At 42.2% G+C, this 17,363-nt stretch overlaps 1 protein-coding gene across 1 annotated transcript; it reads left to right on the forward strand.

Annotated features, from left to right (window-relative positions):
* The first annotated feature begins 917 nt into the window (after positions 1–917).
* On the forward strand, positions 918–16,506 carry LOC100691465 (neoverrucotoxin subunit alpha-like). Its single transcript, XM_003449435.4, has 4 exons — positions 918–1,047; positions 2,816–2,911; positions 8,650–10,128; positions 15,634–16,506. The coding sequence occupies exons 2-4, from the start codon at positions 2,821–2,823 to the stop codon at positions 16,179–16,181; spliced, it is 2,118 nt and encodes a 705-aa protein (XP_003449483.2). The 5' UTR covers positions 918–1,047; positions 2,816–2,820; the 3' UTR covers positions 16,182–16,506.
* The last annotated feature ends 857 nt before the right edge of the window (positions 16,507–17,363 follow it).

Here is a 17,363-nt window from a genome sequence, read left to right on the forward strand (position 1 = left end):
TCTACTTTTCTTATTTTATTTGAATCCCTTTAATTCCTTCGCAGCAAAGACGCTTTGTTAGCGTGCAGCGTCATCACTTGAAGAACACGTGAGTTCAATAGTTTCAGTTCCAAAATGGGTGTTGCTGACAGCTCGGCCATCTCCCAATCTGTTGTTGCTGTAATAGCTTGGCAGTTATAACATCAATCTCCTTCAAGCAGGAAGAAAACTGCTCGTCTCAAGTCTGCTCTGATTTCTTGCTTATTTTAAGAGATGGCTTTTCTTAAAAAACCCATTTACCTTTAACATGAGGCTTATGTACCACAGTACAAGTTAAGAGACGGTCAGTGAGACGGACGAAACCACAAGATGCAAAGAAAACGTGGTGAGACTGCAGCATCACTGACTGTGATGGAGCAAGTAAAACAGACCCACATTCATGATTTACTGTAGGAAATCGTAGGTTTCCTCTGTGAGGATTGGAATAGCAAAGAACAAATAAGGCTTCTCAGGGTCCAGTTTCCTTATCAGCAGCACGACTTCAGACTTAAACTACAGTGAAGCTCCTTTAGGCGACTGTTGCTGTGATTTAGCGCTATATGAAAAAAAGGAATTGAATATAATTATAGTGTCACATGCAGTATTTCAATAAAACAGGTTACATGTATGAGACTTAGTAGCTTTGCTATATCAGTGCAAGACATACAACAAATCTGCCCAGAGCCATATCCTGCATCGAACAGGAAATCAGCTACTTTGAATTTAAAGTACAACGCTGGAAGCATTTCCCCCATTTTCAGGTTTTGTCTTTCTTATGTGAACTTGACCTTCACCATTAAAAAGTTTTTTTCTTCTAATCTTAAGCTCCTCCCCTTACTCGCCGCACGAGGTTATCCTGCGCCTCACCTCAGGAGACACAGTATAAATGTTAGTGTTCTGTCAGGAAGGACAGAGAGAGATTTTAGCTTTCATACCTGACAGTAGTCGAGTCACAGACGACTACAAAAATAACCCTTTTATACTTTTTACATTCACTCTGAACTTCCAGCTGTTCCTCTTTTCCTGAAGGTAAGAACAGAAACATTAGAGATCAAAATGACTGTTCTTAGACTGGATCTGAGACATTTGTAAGTTGATCACATGGTTCTTATTAAAAAGCCTGAGGCATTAAACTAGGCAGGGCTCCTGCAGCACATACCTGCCTCGCCCAGAACCCGTGTTCACTCATTCAGCTTTTCTGTAGAGTCTGCTGCACAGAAGACTCTCTGTGGGACAGATTCAGACATGTTTCAGGTTCTACTTGGATGTGACATTACTAAATGTTTCATGTTTCAAGTACAACTTTATTGTCTCAATATTTCACTGAAGTGCTAAAAGAGATTTTACAGTAGAAATATTCCATTGTGACAGTAAAATCTGGAATTTGAATTAAAAATGTAAACCAGAGTCATTTTACATGACGGGCCACAAAAAGTTGACGTTGATATTAAGTAAGCCAGACTGGTGAAAATGCTAATGTGCAAAGACATTTGACCAGACATTTATTCCCAGTGATAGCTCAATACAAGAAATAGACGTTCAATCAGTAATCAGGCCAGAGAAATTAAACTCAGCTTTCCAAAGATGTCATTCACCACCGTTGATTTATTTATAACAGAGGAGCAATCATTATTCACACAGGGCCATGTAGGTTTGGAATTTTCATCCCCTTAATAAAAAATACTTTCATTTCGAAACTGCATTTTGTGTTTACTTGTGTTAACTTTGTCAAATATTTCAATTTATTTGATAATCTCAAGCATTTAATTGACTTTAAGTGACAGTGGCTTCCACAGTTTAAGTACAAAACTACAGTGGGATGTGTGGAGTTTAGATAAATATTTTGCTGCTACTATTCATAATCATCATCATTACCATTGCATTAAGTATCATTTCATCAAAGCATTTATTGAAGCGGTTGGCCTTATGTTAAAACTTGTATTACAGGTATTGTCATAATCTCATATTAACATTTTTATTACAGGTGCAGCTATAATTATTGTATACACATATTGCATTTCATGAAGAGTTGCAGCTCAGTCTTTGAGCTATGGAAAGAACACGCTTACAAAACACATATATCAGGTTATCCATTAGTATTTCATTATTCATTCATTTCCTTCTTGTTAAGCTTTGAGTAGTGGCATTTTGGTAAAGCATTTATTCAATAGATTACATATGTTCTTAGTTAAGATTATTACACATATCACAGAGAGCTTCTGTCTGGCAAAAGGTCAGAAGCGTCAACGGGCGGAGTGAGGCCGAGTGGATGCTGAGGTCGTGACACACTCGCACACACAAACAGTAGATAGACTCATGTTTAGGTAAAAATTCAAATATTCAAATAATAGTTTGCAAAACCTTGTAACTGTAAGATTATATACTGCAGGGGAGACAGTTTGTTCTAGGGGATAAGCAGAGTTAGAAGATTACCGGGAAGGACCTGGCCTCGGGAAGATGTCCTTTTAAATGTGTCAAAAGTTGTCAACAGGACGTGTGTGTTTTTGAAACTCATGCATGTACTGTATCTTCTTGACGCATGAGGGGGCGTCATTAAAAATGCCCTGATGTTATAAAACAATTTATTGTGCAGTTTTGGGGTGAGATTTACAGCTGATGTTGCAGTGTACATCTCCCACGTGTGTGTTCATTAAAATCATTGTTTGACCGACTCTTCTGGACCAGTTGTTGTTTTTGTGCTCTCCCTCAATATTTGAACCCGTAACAGATGCTATTTTTACTACTTTAATGAAATGAAGAAAGCTGAATGCATGTTTGTATGTTTTTATTTGTGCAGGAGACATGGCTTCAAACGTTACGGAGGTGGCTGCTCTGGGCCGACCTTTCACCTTAGGGATGCTCTACGATGCCCGGAGCGATAAACTCATCCCAGGTAACACGTGACCTGACAGCCCAGAACTGTGTCCACACTGATTTTAGAAGGTCTGGACAGCAAAACACTACACAAGATGTTTTCCCAGGACATGTCTTCATCAGTCACCCCTGTGCTCTGCAGTGTTCATTCTGCAATCAAACTGTTTACATGAGATATAAAAAAGTACCAGGTTTGATTGTTATGTGTTAGTTTGACCAGAGAGAAATTACTGCATGTTTATACACAGCCTCCTTATTTCAGGGGTCCACAACGTCTGGGAGACCTGGACTGCATTTTTGGTTGAACAATATAATCATACTCCAGTTTTAAAGTAGTGGCAAACAGGGACTGGAGAAATGTGTCTTTGTTTCAAACTTTTCTGTCAGGACTCAGTGTGTGGGCAGGCGGAGATGAGGATCCAAATGCAGGACTCGAACTCAGGATTGTAACTCAAAACCTCAGCTTTATTGCTGGAGGAAACAAACATAAACAGAGCCAAGAATACTGGTAACAGAACAGAAACACACTGGCATAATCCGATGGTACAACGTGACACTGGGTTGAGGAAAACACAGGGCTTAAATACACAGGGTAGTAATGAGGGAATGGGCAACAGAAGGGAGACACAGCTGGGAGAGATCAGGACTAACGAGACAGGGGAGCGAAGCTAGACACACTAACCTAAGACAAAGACTTTCACAATAAAACAGGAAACATGAATCACTACTCAGAGACACGGACTCAACACAGAGAGACAGACAGAAAATGACACACGGAACTGAACTATAAGTGAAACCACAATTCCTAAAACATGGATAACAGAAACATGAAACTCTAATAATAATCATCATCATCACCACAAGAGAATGAGAAAACAATCCAAAACACCAAGATAACTGAAACACAAAGTACCAGAGAAACACAGAATAATCCATGATGCAAAAGTAAACCAAAACATAATAAACTCAAAATACTGGGTCCGACGGACCCAGAACCGTGACAATTTCTAAGTGAACTGTTTTTACTGAGCTGTTGTAAAACTGAATAACAACAAAAATTCAGATTAAACTTAATACGGTAAAATGTAATTCAGCTTTGTTCCCACAAACACAGATGAAGAAAATCATTAACAACACATGCAACCTCAACACTGTGATTGTGTGTACAGCCAGGAAAAGCTTTTGTGTTTCTGTGTGCAGTGAAACTGTGGAGTTTGAGTGTCGAGTTGAAGCAGTTTCTAAACATAAAGCACATCAAAAAGACGTCCAAAGATCTGATGTTTATGAGATACAAAGAAAAGGAAAATTTCAGTGAATGTCTCAGTTCTGAAAGTTGCTGCTTCATGCTTATTTAAATTGTACGATTAATTTTCCAACGCTGGAGGTATTGGCTTTGTTGCATGGAGGTAAAATTATAGATCTAAACATGGTGATATGATAACAATTTGTATTTTAAGTAGTGTATATCATTAGAAATAAGTTTATTCTTGTTATTGAGGTTTATATAAGGAAACTCAGTAATATTAAGTAGAGTGGGATTAAATAAGCGTGCACATCTTCCTGCTCTGTTTTTGATATGTAATCTGAACAAAGTCGGAGTGTATTTTGCTTTATTTTGAATTTCTTTTTTCTTTTCTTTTTCTTATTATATCTGTTATATTTTTACATGTTTAAAATTGATTAAAAAATCAAGGTCAAAATCAAGATAATAATAGAAATGCATTAATTAATTAGTTATAAAAGCAGTGTTAGCTTTGTCTGAAAAATCACAAACTGTGACCAGAGAGATGAACAAAGTAGTTTTTGCAGATAAACTTACAACTTTTATGTGTCAGATAGAAGAACTTCCCACTTAATTATCTTGATATTAAACATTCAGTTTTATAAGAAATTAAACCAAGTGAACAGAATGTAGACTGACAAAGGACAGGGTCAGCTCCACCACCAAAGGTTGATTCTGTTCATCTGGACGTTTTCAGTGGGAGAAATGTTTCGTCACTCATCCAGGTGACTTCTTCAGTCTCAGCTGACTGCAGGTTTCAACCTTATAAACAGGACATTTGCATAATGACTGAAACCAGCCCACTGAAGGAACCATGGGCTGGGAGGTCACCTTCATCATAATTATGCTAATTCTCATGACCATTGATCAACAACCACTGATCAATGGCCATGAGTACCATTTACAGAGAGTTGGGGAATGGCTGCAATCACAGCATTATAAGATGGTGACAGATGTACCCTTAGGCCCCCTCCTCATTTCAGAGATGGTCTTTCCCTTTTCACGTAAATGGCCTCCTTGACTCCGCACTCAAACCAGTGTTCCTCCCTGTCCAGGATGTGTACATCCTCATCATTGGAAGAGTGTCCACTGGCCTGTAGGTGTAAATAGACTGCAGAGTCCTGTGCGATCCGCTTCGCCAGAGGTTGTTTGGTTTCCCTGATGTATAAATCCTGGCTGTACTGTTTATAAGGTTTGGGGAAACCTGCAGTCAGCTGAGACTGAAGAAGTCACTTGGATGAGTGACGAAACGTTTCTCCAACTGAAAATGTCCAGATGAACAGAATCAACTTTTGGGGATTTATTTACATGGATGATTGAGAATGCATAAAGATGTTAAGATCCATCCATCCATACATCTTCTTCTCCTTATCCGGGGCCGGGTTCCAGGGGCAGCAGCCTAAGCAGAAAAGCCCAGACCTCCCTCTCCCCAGCCACCTCTTCCAGCTTGTCCAGGGGAACACCAAGGCGTTCCCAGGCCAGTCGAGAGATATAATCTCTCTAGCATGTCCTGGATCCCCCCCAAGGCCTCCTTCCTGTGGGACATCCCCAGAACACCTCACCCAGGAGGAGCCCAAACCACCTCAAGTGGCTCCTTTCGATGTGGAGGAGCAGCGGCTCTACTCTGAGCCCCTCCCAGATGGCTGAACTCCTCACCCTATCTCTAAGGGAGAGGCCAGCCAGCCCATTTCTGCTGCTTGTGTCTGCGATCTCGTTCTTTCCGTCACTACCCACAGCTCGTGACCATAGGTGAGGGTAGGGACGTGGTTCAACCAGTAAATTGAGAGCTTTGCTTTTACACTATGACGGACCAGCACAGCGTCCGGATTACTGCAGCCGCAGGACCAATCTGTCTGTCGATGTCCGGCTCACATCTTTCGTCACTTATGAACAAGACCCCGAGATACTTAAAATCCTCCACTTGGGGCAAGAACTCGTCCCTGACCTGGAGTGGGCACTCCACCCTTTTCTGGCTGAGGACCATGGCCTCAGATTTGGAGCTGCTTATTCTTACCGCTTCACAGTTGGCTGCGAACCGTTCCAGTGTGAGCTGGAGGCCATCACCCGATGAAGCCGACACAGCCACATCATCCTTAAAAAGCAGAGATGAGATTCTGAGACCACCCAGGTGAAAGCCTTCTGTCACTTTGCTACGCCTAGAAATTCTGTCCATAAAAATTATAAACAGAATCAGTGACAAAGGGCACTTAGACAGTCCAGGGGACACTGTCGAATACCTTCTCCAGTCCACAAAACACATGTAGACTGGTTGGGCAAACTCCCATGAACCCTCAAGTATCCTTGAGAGGATAAAGAGCTGGTCCAGTGTTCAACGACCAGGACGAAAACCACATTGTTCCTCCTGTATTTGAGGTTTGACTAACAGACAGACTCTCCTTTCAAGCACCCTGGCATAGACTTTCCCAGGGAGGCTGAGGAGTGTGATCGCACAATAGTTGGAACAAACAAGGCGGATGACGTCTTGATGCATTCTCAATCATCCAGGAAAGTAAATCTCCAAAAGTTGATTCTGTTCATCTGGACGTAGCGTTTTGTGGGAGAAACGTTTCGTCACTCATCCAAGTGACTTCTTCAGTCTCAGCTGACTGCAGGTTTCCCCAACCTTATAAACAGTACATTTGCATAATGACTGAAATCAGCCCACTTAAGGAACAATGGGCTGGGAGGTCACCTTCATCATAATTATGCAAATTCTCATGCCCATGAGGCGGATGACCCACCAATCTCTTGGGGCGTGGTCACTGAGGCAGTTAAACAACTCCTTGGTGGCAGCCCCTGGGGTGGACGAGGTCCGCCCTGAAGGCTCTGGATGTTGTAGGGCTGTCCTGGTTGACACGCCTCTAAAATGTTTCATGGCGCTCAGGGGCGGTACCTCTGGACTGGCAGATCAGGGTGGTGGTTCCCATCTTTAAGAAAGGGGACCAGAGGGTGTGGACGGGTCAAAATTTGTCATAAAAATTTTATCAGCAAATACAACTTCGTGCTGCAGAAATAACATTATTAATAACAAAAATGAATAAGAAAGGGGCCAAGAACAGAACACTAAGGAGCACCTACCTTTAAAGACAGCTTTGTAAAGGTCTGATATGGACAATCGTTATCGTGACCTTCAAGGTCTGCGTGCAGGTCTGCGTGCAGCCCAAGCCCACCAAAGACTGGCATATGCCTCCTTGGCACCTTACCTGTACACTGACTGTCCCTCCTGGACCGGAGGAGGGTGTTGGAGCCCCGGCGACACAGAACACCTGCCCAACCTCCATCATGGACACTCCTGTTGCAGGTGTCCCGGCCACCCGCATCTCCAACACTCCTGCCTCAGTGTTAGTGCGGCCCTAAGCGGGTCGGGAACAGCACCTGCCACTGCTGGGACCTGGGGAACCAAATCAGAGAGAAAGGTCTTAAGGGCGCCTCTTCCTCTGCCAGCATGACAGCCACCTTCCAGCTTGCTGGCCGGTGGCAGCGATCCCACTGTGCCGTCTCCCCGTGGAGCAACTCCACAAACTGTTCCAGGACTATCTGGTCCAACATCTGCAGTTCCCCTTCTTATGGCCCTGGCAGCAACCTGCTGCATCATGGAACTTTTGGGCCCAGCTGAAAGGCCAGTCCTTCACCGCCATCCAGCTGCCCCTGAACCACCGGCAGTGGTCCTCTGAGGAGAAGCCGATCCGGTCTAAAATGGCCCTGCAAACATCCAGGAAGTTCCCCTGCGAGTACAGTGGCAGAGACAGAGCTGCCAGCATCAACAGCTGCCATGCACAGCCCGCTGTGGGCCACTGGCACACCTGTGTGGTTGCCACCAGGTACACCCGAGGGTCGTCAATGCAGCGTCACTGATAATGGTGGTGGTGGGGGCACTTGTCTGGCCCTTGGCCTGGTCCTACAGGTTTCCCATCTGAGCTCTCTGTGCTGCTGCCTGCTCCTTATGCATTGCTACAATCTCTGCGAGCATCTGGGCCGGCAACTAGACCAACTGTGCAAACTGCGGGTCCGACATAATAAACTGGGTTTTGACACCACCTGTTACCCCAGTAAGGACCTGAGACAATCGGGGTGCCTGTGATGTTGTTTTATTTACAAAGAATTCATGTTTTCAGTTCCTCAGTTTTTCTGTTCCACAACCGAGCAGCTTTCTAGCCATTCTAGCTCTTCCAGGTCCTGGCATCACTGAAATAGTGAGGCTATAATAACTGAATAGTTTCCAGCTGCTCTGCCAGCATTCCTGGCACTGCCCCTTGAGCATGCTGCACCATCCCTCCTCTGCAGTGGAGCTGCAGCCCACACCTCAGCCACAAGAACCAATCACTGAAGCTGAATTAATTAGAATAAAACTAATGACTTTGACTGTAGTCAAGGCCTTGTAATGAAATTCAGATTATGTGTATAATCTGGTGGTAATATTTCTAAAGACTTGTTTTTTTTCATTTTAACCAGTTTTTGGATCTCATGTCTTAAAGGTGTCACACTGTGGGATGCTAAAACTCTGCAGGAGAAGTCAGTGGAGAAAAATCATCATAGCAGTGAGTTTGAAGTCAGTGCGACGGATTCCATTGAAAAAAAGTCGTCACTGCTGGATGTTGATGGTTCACTGAAGGCCAGTTTCCTGGGTGGACTCATTGAAGTTGGAGGATCAGCCAAGTATCTGAATGATAAGAAGAATTCTGACAATCAGAGTCGAGTCACGCTTCAGTACAAAGCTACCACCAAATTCAAACAGCTGATGTTGACTCCTGATGAAACCAGGAACACCCAACAAGCAGAAAATGTGAAGAATTTGGCGACACATGTAGTCACAGGAATCCTTTATGGAGCAAACGCTTTCTTTGTGTTTGACAGTGAGAAGTTAGATCCTAAAAACATTCAGGAAATCAAGGGAACCATGCAAACGGTGATAAAGAAGATCCCCTCATTTAATGTTGACGGGAAAGTTGACATCAAGCTGAGTGATGAAGAAAAAGCTGTGACTGATAAATTTACCTGCAAATTCTATGGAGACTTCATTCTTGAAAGCAATCCTGGAACATTTGAAGATGCAGTGAAGACATACATCCAACTTCCAAAACTACTGGGAGAACACAAAGAAAACTGTGTTCCACTGAAGGTCACACTGATGCCTCTGAAGATTTTAAATCCAGAAGCTGCTGAGATGATGACTGGTATCAGTGTTGGACTTGTTAGAAAGGCTCAAGATGCTTTGAAGGACCTCTATAATCTGGAAATAAGCTGCAATGATCTGCTGGAGGACAGAGTGGTGAGAAGCTTTCCACAGATACCAGAAAAGATGATCAGATTCAAGAAGCTCTGTGAGTATTTCAGATCTTCAATCCAGCAGCAAATGGCTGAGAAACTTCCCTCCATCAGGGCAGGTGAGGAAGATGAGCAGGAATTAGTGAAAGTGTTTGATGACAGAGACAAGTCACCGTTCAGTCAGGAGAGATTAACCACGTGGATCAAAGATGAAGAGAGAGAAGTCACCATCATCAGGTACTTTGTAGACATGATGGAGGGAACAAAGATCATCTCAGATCAGTCTGAGCTGGACAGAGAGGTGTTTAAACCAGGAGTAGAGGAAGTTCTCTGCTTTGTTTTCACCTCCCTGAAATCCACTGACCCATATCTGCAGAACATGTCTGACTACTTGGAGAAAAAGAAGCTGGAAGGTACTGATGGTAACACTCCACCTGCCCAGGACCAATGGTACTTCTCAGATGAAGTGATAAAGAAGATGACAGAAAAGGCCAAAGTTGTCCATGACCTTGCCAAAGCTTTGAAGAATGACAACCGATTCTCTTTCCTGGTAGCAGCCATTGCAAATGACAAATACAAAGGAGGAAGTATCTACCACTACAGGAAGAACTTCCTGGTCACTGATGATTTCTCAAGACCTGATGTCACTGATGTGGAAAAGGTGACGGACAGAAGAGATCTGATCTGGTGTAAGTACTTTTTACATAAATAAATCACATAAAGGATGTTACACCTGCAATAACTAAATTAGCTTTCTTTATTTTACACTTGATGTCAGAAAGAGCAAGTTATGCACTTTAAGTACAGGATACTGATTATTTCTTTAAGTGCCTTTAATGAGCCAGACTACGTTTGATTAAGCACTGAGTTAAATTTAAGTCTGAACACAACAGGACATTCAAAGAAGTTAATCAAAGGGCTATAAAATGTTGTTTATTGTACACAACTGAGTGTAACGTAAAATTATATAGTTTTATTTAGGAAAATAAAGTAACTGAGCACTACCGGTAAAAAGTTTTAAAATAACCCAAATCTTCCAGTCTTTTTAATTGAAATTGTTGATAATGGATATCTTGAAATGGTAAAAAGGTAAGTGGTGAACTGCCAGAGTTTAAAAAAAAGATTATTGTTGGGTTTTTACCTTACAATGAAGATGATACGGGGTGATAAGTTATCTTGTAGTACCATATCACCCTATTAGAGCACTTCGCTCTCACACTGCAGGCTTACTTGTTGTTCCTAGAGTATTTAAAAGTAGAATGGGAGGCAGAGCCTTCAGTTTTCAGGCCCCTCTTCTGTGGAACCAGCTTCCAGTTTGGATTCGGGAGACAGACACTATCTCTACTTTCAAGATTAGGCTTCAAACTTTCCTTTTTGCTAAAGCATATAGTTAGGGCTGGACCAGGTGACCCTGAATCCTCCCTTAGTTATGCTGCAATAGGTGTAGGCTGCCGGGGATTCCCATGATGCATTGGCTGTTTATACACTTCTCTGAATCATTAGTTATTATTTATCCCTGGCTCTCTTCCACAGCATATCTTTTGTCCTGTCTTCCTCGCTTCACCACCAACCAATCACTGCAGATCGCTGCGCCTTTGTGAGGCTGGTTTCTTCCTGTTAAAAGGGAGTTTTTCCTTCCCACTGTTAGTGCTTGCTCCTAGGGGGTCATATGATTGTTGGGGTTTGCTCTGTTTTCTCTGCATTATTGTAGGGTCTACCTGACAATATAAAGCTCGTTGAGGCGACTGTTGTTGTGATTTAGCGTTTTATAAATACAATGGAATCAAATTTAATTCAAAGCTCAAATATAATGTACAAACAAAAAGGCCTGTTTCAGGGGACAAGAAACAAGAAACAACCTAAACAACTTAAAGCTGTTCTGCACCAATGGATGTTAACCCTCCAGTTGTGGTCACCTCCCCCTCCCTTACTGTAGCGTTCTGGTCACTATTGACCGGCCTGTTTTAACAGCTCTTACATTAGCATAACAAACATTTTTCATCACCAAATTCAGTTCAGTGGGTCGTCGGTGGGTCTTTAATTTGGTCATTCAGGGGGTCGTTCAGTCAATCGGGGTGGTGGGGGGGGGTGGATTCCCATTCATTTCCTATGGCGGTCACTTCTGACCAGGAACACCACAGATGTAACAAGGTTGATTAAAATACTCAAAATTCAATGAAAGAGTTGATCATCACTGTTATATGTTCAAGTGCATAGTGTGGAGCATGTCATAAGGCCTTGGGCAATCAGATGTAAAACACAATATTTATGATTGTTTTCAGTTGTAAATTGGTCAGATTTGACCCGAACACGACAGGTGAATAGTATTGCACTGCAGAAACTCGTCTACTGCTATAACATGTTGAGAAAAGTGAAATTTACAAAAAAATAGAGGAAAACCATCAGAAGCTTTAAAGCTTTAGACCAGGGGTCGGCAACCTTTCTGGTGATGAGTGCATCTAAAATTTCCTCAGAAGTCAATGTGCCATATAATTGCATTAGCAATAAATTTAATAACACTATATTAACAGCTACACACTATATAGAACAACTTTATAGAATTATATTTGTTCGCAGATGTTGGCAGCTATCAGCGAATAGTTATCAGCTATTTTGAAACAAAAAAAGACTTTTTATCCATAACAGCAAATGAACTGTACAACAGAAAATGCAAACGCTATTTATGGTCTCCACAACAATGATAAGAAAAATAAACTGGGCCAATATGGCATGTTTGTTAATACAGAGACACACATGTTAATGTGATCTCTGGTCTCCGAGTGTCCAGCATTCAGACGGCTACCTGAGGACACTCATGTGAGAGAAAATCTGCTCACACAGACATGTAGAGCCAAATACTGTCAATAAGGCCTCTGCAATGTTCTGAAGACAGTTAAACTTGTCAGGTAGTGATGTCTAGCAGGTGAAAATGCAGCTCCATGAACACACACAGCTGTGGATTCCAGCTGCGTTCGTAATTCTGCAAACTTTGACCCCCACAAAGTCGAGGTTTTCAGTTCAATCAGCTGCATTTCGATGTTGCATTAACTGGCATTAATTCAGCCGGTTAATGCGAGACAAATCTAGCTGCTCATTAAAGATTTCTGGTTTGATCAGTCTTGAGTCTTTGGATGTATCCGTGTATTTCCGTGGTGCTGATGCTGCGCTGAGTGGGCAGCTCCTGAAGCATTTGAAGTGTTGGAATGTGGAAATTTCAACATCGCTTGAAAAAACTTTATTTAAAAAAAAAAAAAAAGAAAAAGAAAAAACTGCCAGCTAGCAACATCCCTCTCACCGGTAGGCTAAGTTATTTTCGCCAATTACAAGTTGAATCTGGCAGTTGGGTTTGTTAGCTAAGATACCGTTATTAAGAAGCGGCACAACTAATGTGTCTATGCGAGCTAATTTGCGATGTGCACCGCTGGTCCGGCCATTTATTTTTTAATGCACCTTCTTAGATTAATTCACTGCGTGTCGTGCCCAGGGCTGGACTGGGACAAAAAATCATCCCGGGCATTTTGACTAAAGACCGGCCCACCAGGTATTAAAGCCATAAACCCTTTGAATGAAAACGAACGCTTTTGTGACAGTGATGTACACTGTCCTTTTGGTATATGTATGATTTCTCTACGTTGTACATCAGATAAAAACTTTGGTTGTAAGACTCAGATAATTATTCACTAAAAGCTAGACATTTTAAATGAGAATAAGAAAGAAAAGTATTTCTTTGTGCCCCCCTTTCCCTGTTAATGCCCTACCTGGCCCCCCTGGCAAAACTTTGCTAGACCCGCCCCTGCACAGTTACCAGCTGTCAGCTACTTAGAAAAGGATCCTGGTGTTATTTGTCTCTCAGAAACAGTTCATAACTTCCCTTCAACTCATCCATGTGACCTAAAAGGTAAACCTGTTTCTCCATCACCTGTTCAGCTCTGATGATTCAGTAAGGACATCTCCTGGTTTCATCTGCATGTTTCCCTCTCACCACATATCCAAACCGATATCATGACCAGCAGCTTTTACAGCTGTGGCTCCAGCAAACATCAGCTGATACTAGAAATTAATATTAAATAAATTCTAACAACAGCTGATCAAGCTTAAACGTGCTGCTGTTGTTTAGCGCGACATCCGCTGGTTTCCTGTTTCTGGTGCAAAGTGGGAGATAAACAAACAAGTGAGACGGGACTTGCGTCAGAAATGCCGATCAGCTGATCACTGATCAGTTTCATGATTGAAGCAGCAACAGGAGAGAGAGGGGAGAGAATGAGAGAAGAAGAGGCAGCTGCAGCGTAAAGACACAGAATAACTCCAGCTTTGTGTCTTTTTCCATTCTAGCTGAAGTCCGGGACAAACTGTGTTCCTTCTCACCTCAATACGAAACGCGTAATATTTTCTCTGAGCACAGGACGATTCCGTTGTTTACAGGACGGTTGGCAACCCTACTAACTAACCTTATGAATAAAATAAAGGTCACTATCAGTAACATCATAGCACCCACCCAGCTGTATAGAAACTCCGTCATGCTAGCTAGCACGCAGTACGAGTTATTGTAACTGACTGTAAAAAGTCAGCACAACGAAAACAAACTCCACCTAAACTTGGTTTATATCTGACTCAGACAGACTGCAGGTCATAACCTCTTACCTGAAGTTCAGCTCACCTGACACTCGGACTGGCGGCCGCCTCAGGTCTCTCCTCCTCCTGCCTCCTATTTCCCTCATCCACCTGCTGGCCTCTGTGGAAGCTCCGCCATAGCCACCACCAAACAACTGAGTTATTTTTACACATCAGCCAGCATCTGGCCAATCCACCGCCTTTCATTGTTTATACCGTTACAAAAAATAAAAAAATAAAAAAAAATAATCGGCCCATAAAAACTAAAAATCACCATCGGCCCACCGGGCAAATGCCTGGTATGCCCGATGGCCAGTCCAGCTGTGGCGTGCCATCAGTTAACCCTGATGGCACGCCACAGCTGGCACGCGTGCCCAGGGTTGCCGACCCCTGCTTTACACCATCCTACAGAGAAAGTGTGAAGAAACTGTCAACGTGTCAGAGAGTACAGTCTCCTTCACCATAAAAAGACCCTCAGAAACTGGAGAACTTTGGCAAGGAGTGGTCTGGCAGAACCGCAACACAAGCCACAAGAGAATCAGGCGATACGTTTCTGAGAGAGCAGCTCACAGGACCACAGCTTCAAGCACAGTTTAATAGTGATCATTGTAAGTCTCAGTTTCGAGTGTAAAGAGAAGACTTAGAGTTGCAGGTTTGACGGGATGAGATGCAGCAAGAAAGCCACTGATAACAAGACTCCTAACACATCAGAAGAAGAAAGAAAAGGCCTGCCTGGGTCTTGAAACCAATTGACTACTGAAGACTGGAAGATGCTGTCATGGACTTATGAATCAAAATCTGAATCTTTGGTTCATCACACAGGATTTTTGTACGTAGCTCAGTGTGTGGCACCAACTGTGAAACATGTAGGAGGAAGCATGATGGACTGAAGCTGTTTTGCTGGATCCTGGGTTGATGATTTAAACAGAGTAAGAGACATCCTGGAAGATTTGAAATGCCCTCCATGGCGTTCTCCACCTGGTTATTCTGAGGTTCATCCAACAGCAAAAAAAGAAATAAAGAAAAAAAGACCAAGCCCAAGCTAAAGCAGAACTACTTTAGGAACAAAGAGCAAGAAGGTATGCTTGAAAACATGATTGTCAATAAAAATCTGGAGGAATTTGGGTGTTCTAAAACTTTTTACAAGAATTCAGTTTATATATTTGTGTATTTTAAAGTTGTCCAAGAACAGACCACTGAAATATAATTTATGGTACTTACAGTCATTAGCAGTAGTTAAAGACAGATATCCAGTGTTTTTGTCTAAGATATCAGCACACTGTCAAATACAGAATCAGAGTTTTAATGTGGAGAAACATGCAGATAAAATCCATCATCATAATCAAAGTCAGACAGAACTGCAGTTTGTACAAAGATCATAACAACTAACAGGAGAGAACCCAGATCTTCCCTTCATAGTTGTTCTTCATTTGATCAGAGTTTAAAAAGACAAGCTGAGGTTTGAGCACAGAGATCTGACATGTGTTAAAAACAGACTGTAGCTCTGCAGTGGACAGATTAAGGGGGAGTCAGTGACATTATCATCAATTATGAACTTGATCAGGTCTCGTTCTCTCCATCAGATGCCTGTGAGCTCACCCTGGATCCAAACACAGCACACTTCAACCTCATCCTGTCTGAAGGAAACAAGAAGGCCACAAGAGGAGAGAAGCAGTCGTATCCTGACCATCCTGAGAGATTCGATACTTTACATAACATTCTCTGCAGAGAGGCTCTGACTGGCCGCTGTTACTGGGAGATAGAGTGGGCCACAAACAAAGGAGCGCATGCTGCTGCTGCTGTTTGCTACAGAGGAATACAGCGGAAAGGGGACGGTTATCCATCTGCGTTTGGGTGGAACAACATCTCCTGGTGCGTTGGCTTCAAATGGGACCCAGAACCAACTTACTATACAGGGCAGCAAAGTAAGGAGACCAAGTCAAATACCAGTCCAACTCCTGGCTGCTCCCGACTGGGAGTGTTTCTGGACTGGCCTGCAGGGACTCTGTCCTACTATGAAGTGTCAGCTGACAAACTGAGACACATTCACACCTTCAAAACCAAATTCTCTGAACCTGTTTACTCAGGATTCTTCTTAAATAAAAACTCCTACATGTCACTGTGTCTGTAATCCTGACCTACAAAGTGAGGTCAGCATATCCAGGATATCTTTCTGTTATCTGGTTTAACTTCCCCTAATATCAGCAATCAGTCAAAGTGCTCACATGAAGGTATCTATCACTACTGTAAGTGATCCCAGGGTTTATCAGGCTAGGGGCGTGTTCACATGACATCTGACCAATCACAAACACAGACAGGTACCGCAGCAGAGCGAATGATCTTACACATGAAGAGAAACTATAATATTCAGATGTGTGTAAAACTTTTCTTTTGTCTCTTTTTGTCATTTATGTCTTCACTGATCCTGCAGTTTAATCCTAATAAAAACCCTTTAATTTGTTCACAATTTATTAATTTAAGCTTTGTTTCTTGTGATGATTTTTCTTTGTATTATTTTCTTCCAGCTGATGTGAAATTAGAGTCCAAGTGGATGTAAAAATCATTTTCTAATGTTTTCATTCCAACTTGTTGCATTTGATAATCAATAAGCATTCATTGAAACATTTGAAGCGCTTTTGTTTCATTTGAATCTAAGAGCCGATTCTTACTTTAAATATTTACTGTTTTTACAATAGATGTTCCTGATTGATCATTTGATTAATGTTCAGATTTATCTTTAACTCTGCTTTTACTTCTTGCTACTTTACTTCACTGATAATGACTTGTTTGAGTTTTGTATATGAAATCATTTCTCAGGGCTTGGTTAGTTCAAACACTCTTTTTTGACTGCGATTCTTTGTCAAACTCTTTGATGGGCAGTTTATTGACAGGATGATTACCAACCAGCATGATAGGGAGTTAACACTGTGCACCTCGATAATCACTGTAATGCAAATGTCCACCAACTCTGATTAATTTCAAATCTGCATCAGAGTCAGGGACTAGTTTAACAAGTATACTTGAGAGGTGTAGTGGTTAACTAGACTGGAGCGGTCTTGGATTTCGGTAAATCCAAACAACTTCTTGTTCAAACAACTTTCAGTCTGCATGAGTCTGATTGAATCCATTGATGAAAAGTTAAAGTTGCTCCGCAAAAGAACTTGATAAAAGTTATGGGGATGTCCAAATTCATAGGCTGCATCCTCCTGAGGACGCATTTGTAGGCTGATTACATCACAGCGACGCGACAAAGGCTGTCCAAATTCGTAGACTCCTCCGACAAATGTGTCCTCCTTTTCCCGAATTTGAAAGA

The sequence above is a fragment of the Oreochromis niloticus genome, linkage group LG8 (genome assembly GCF_001858045.2).
Source record: "Oreochromis niloticus isolate F11D_XX linkage group LG8, O_niloticus_UMD_NMBU, whole genome shotgun sequence".
Classification (NCBI taxonomy): Eukaryota; Metazoa; Chordata; class Actinopteri; order Cichliformes; family Cichlidae; genus Oreochromis; species Oreochromis niloticus.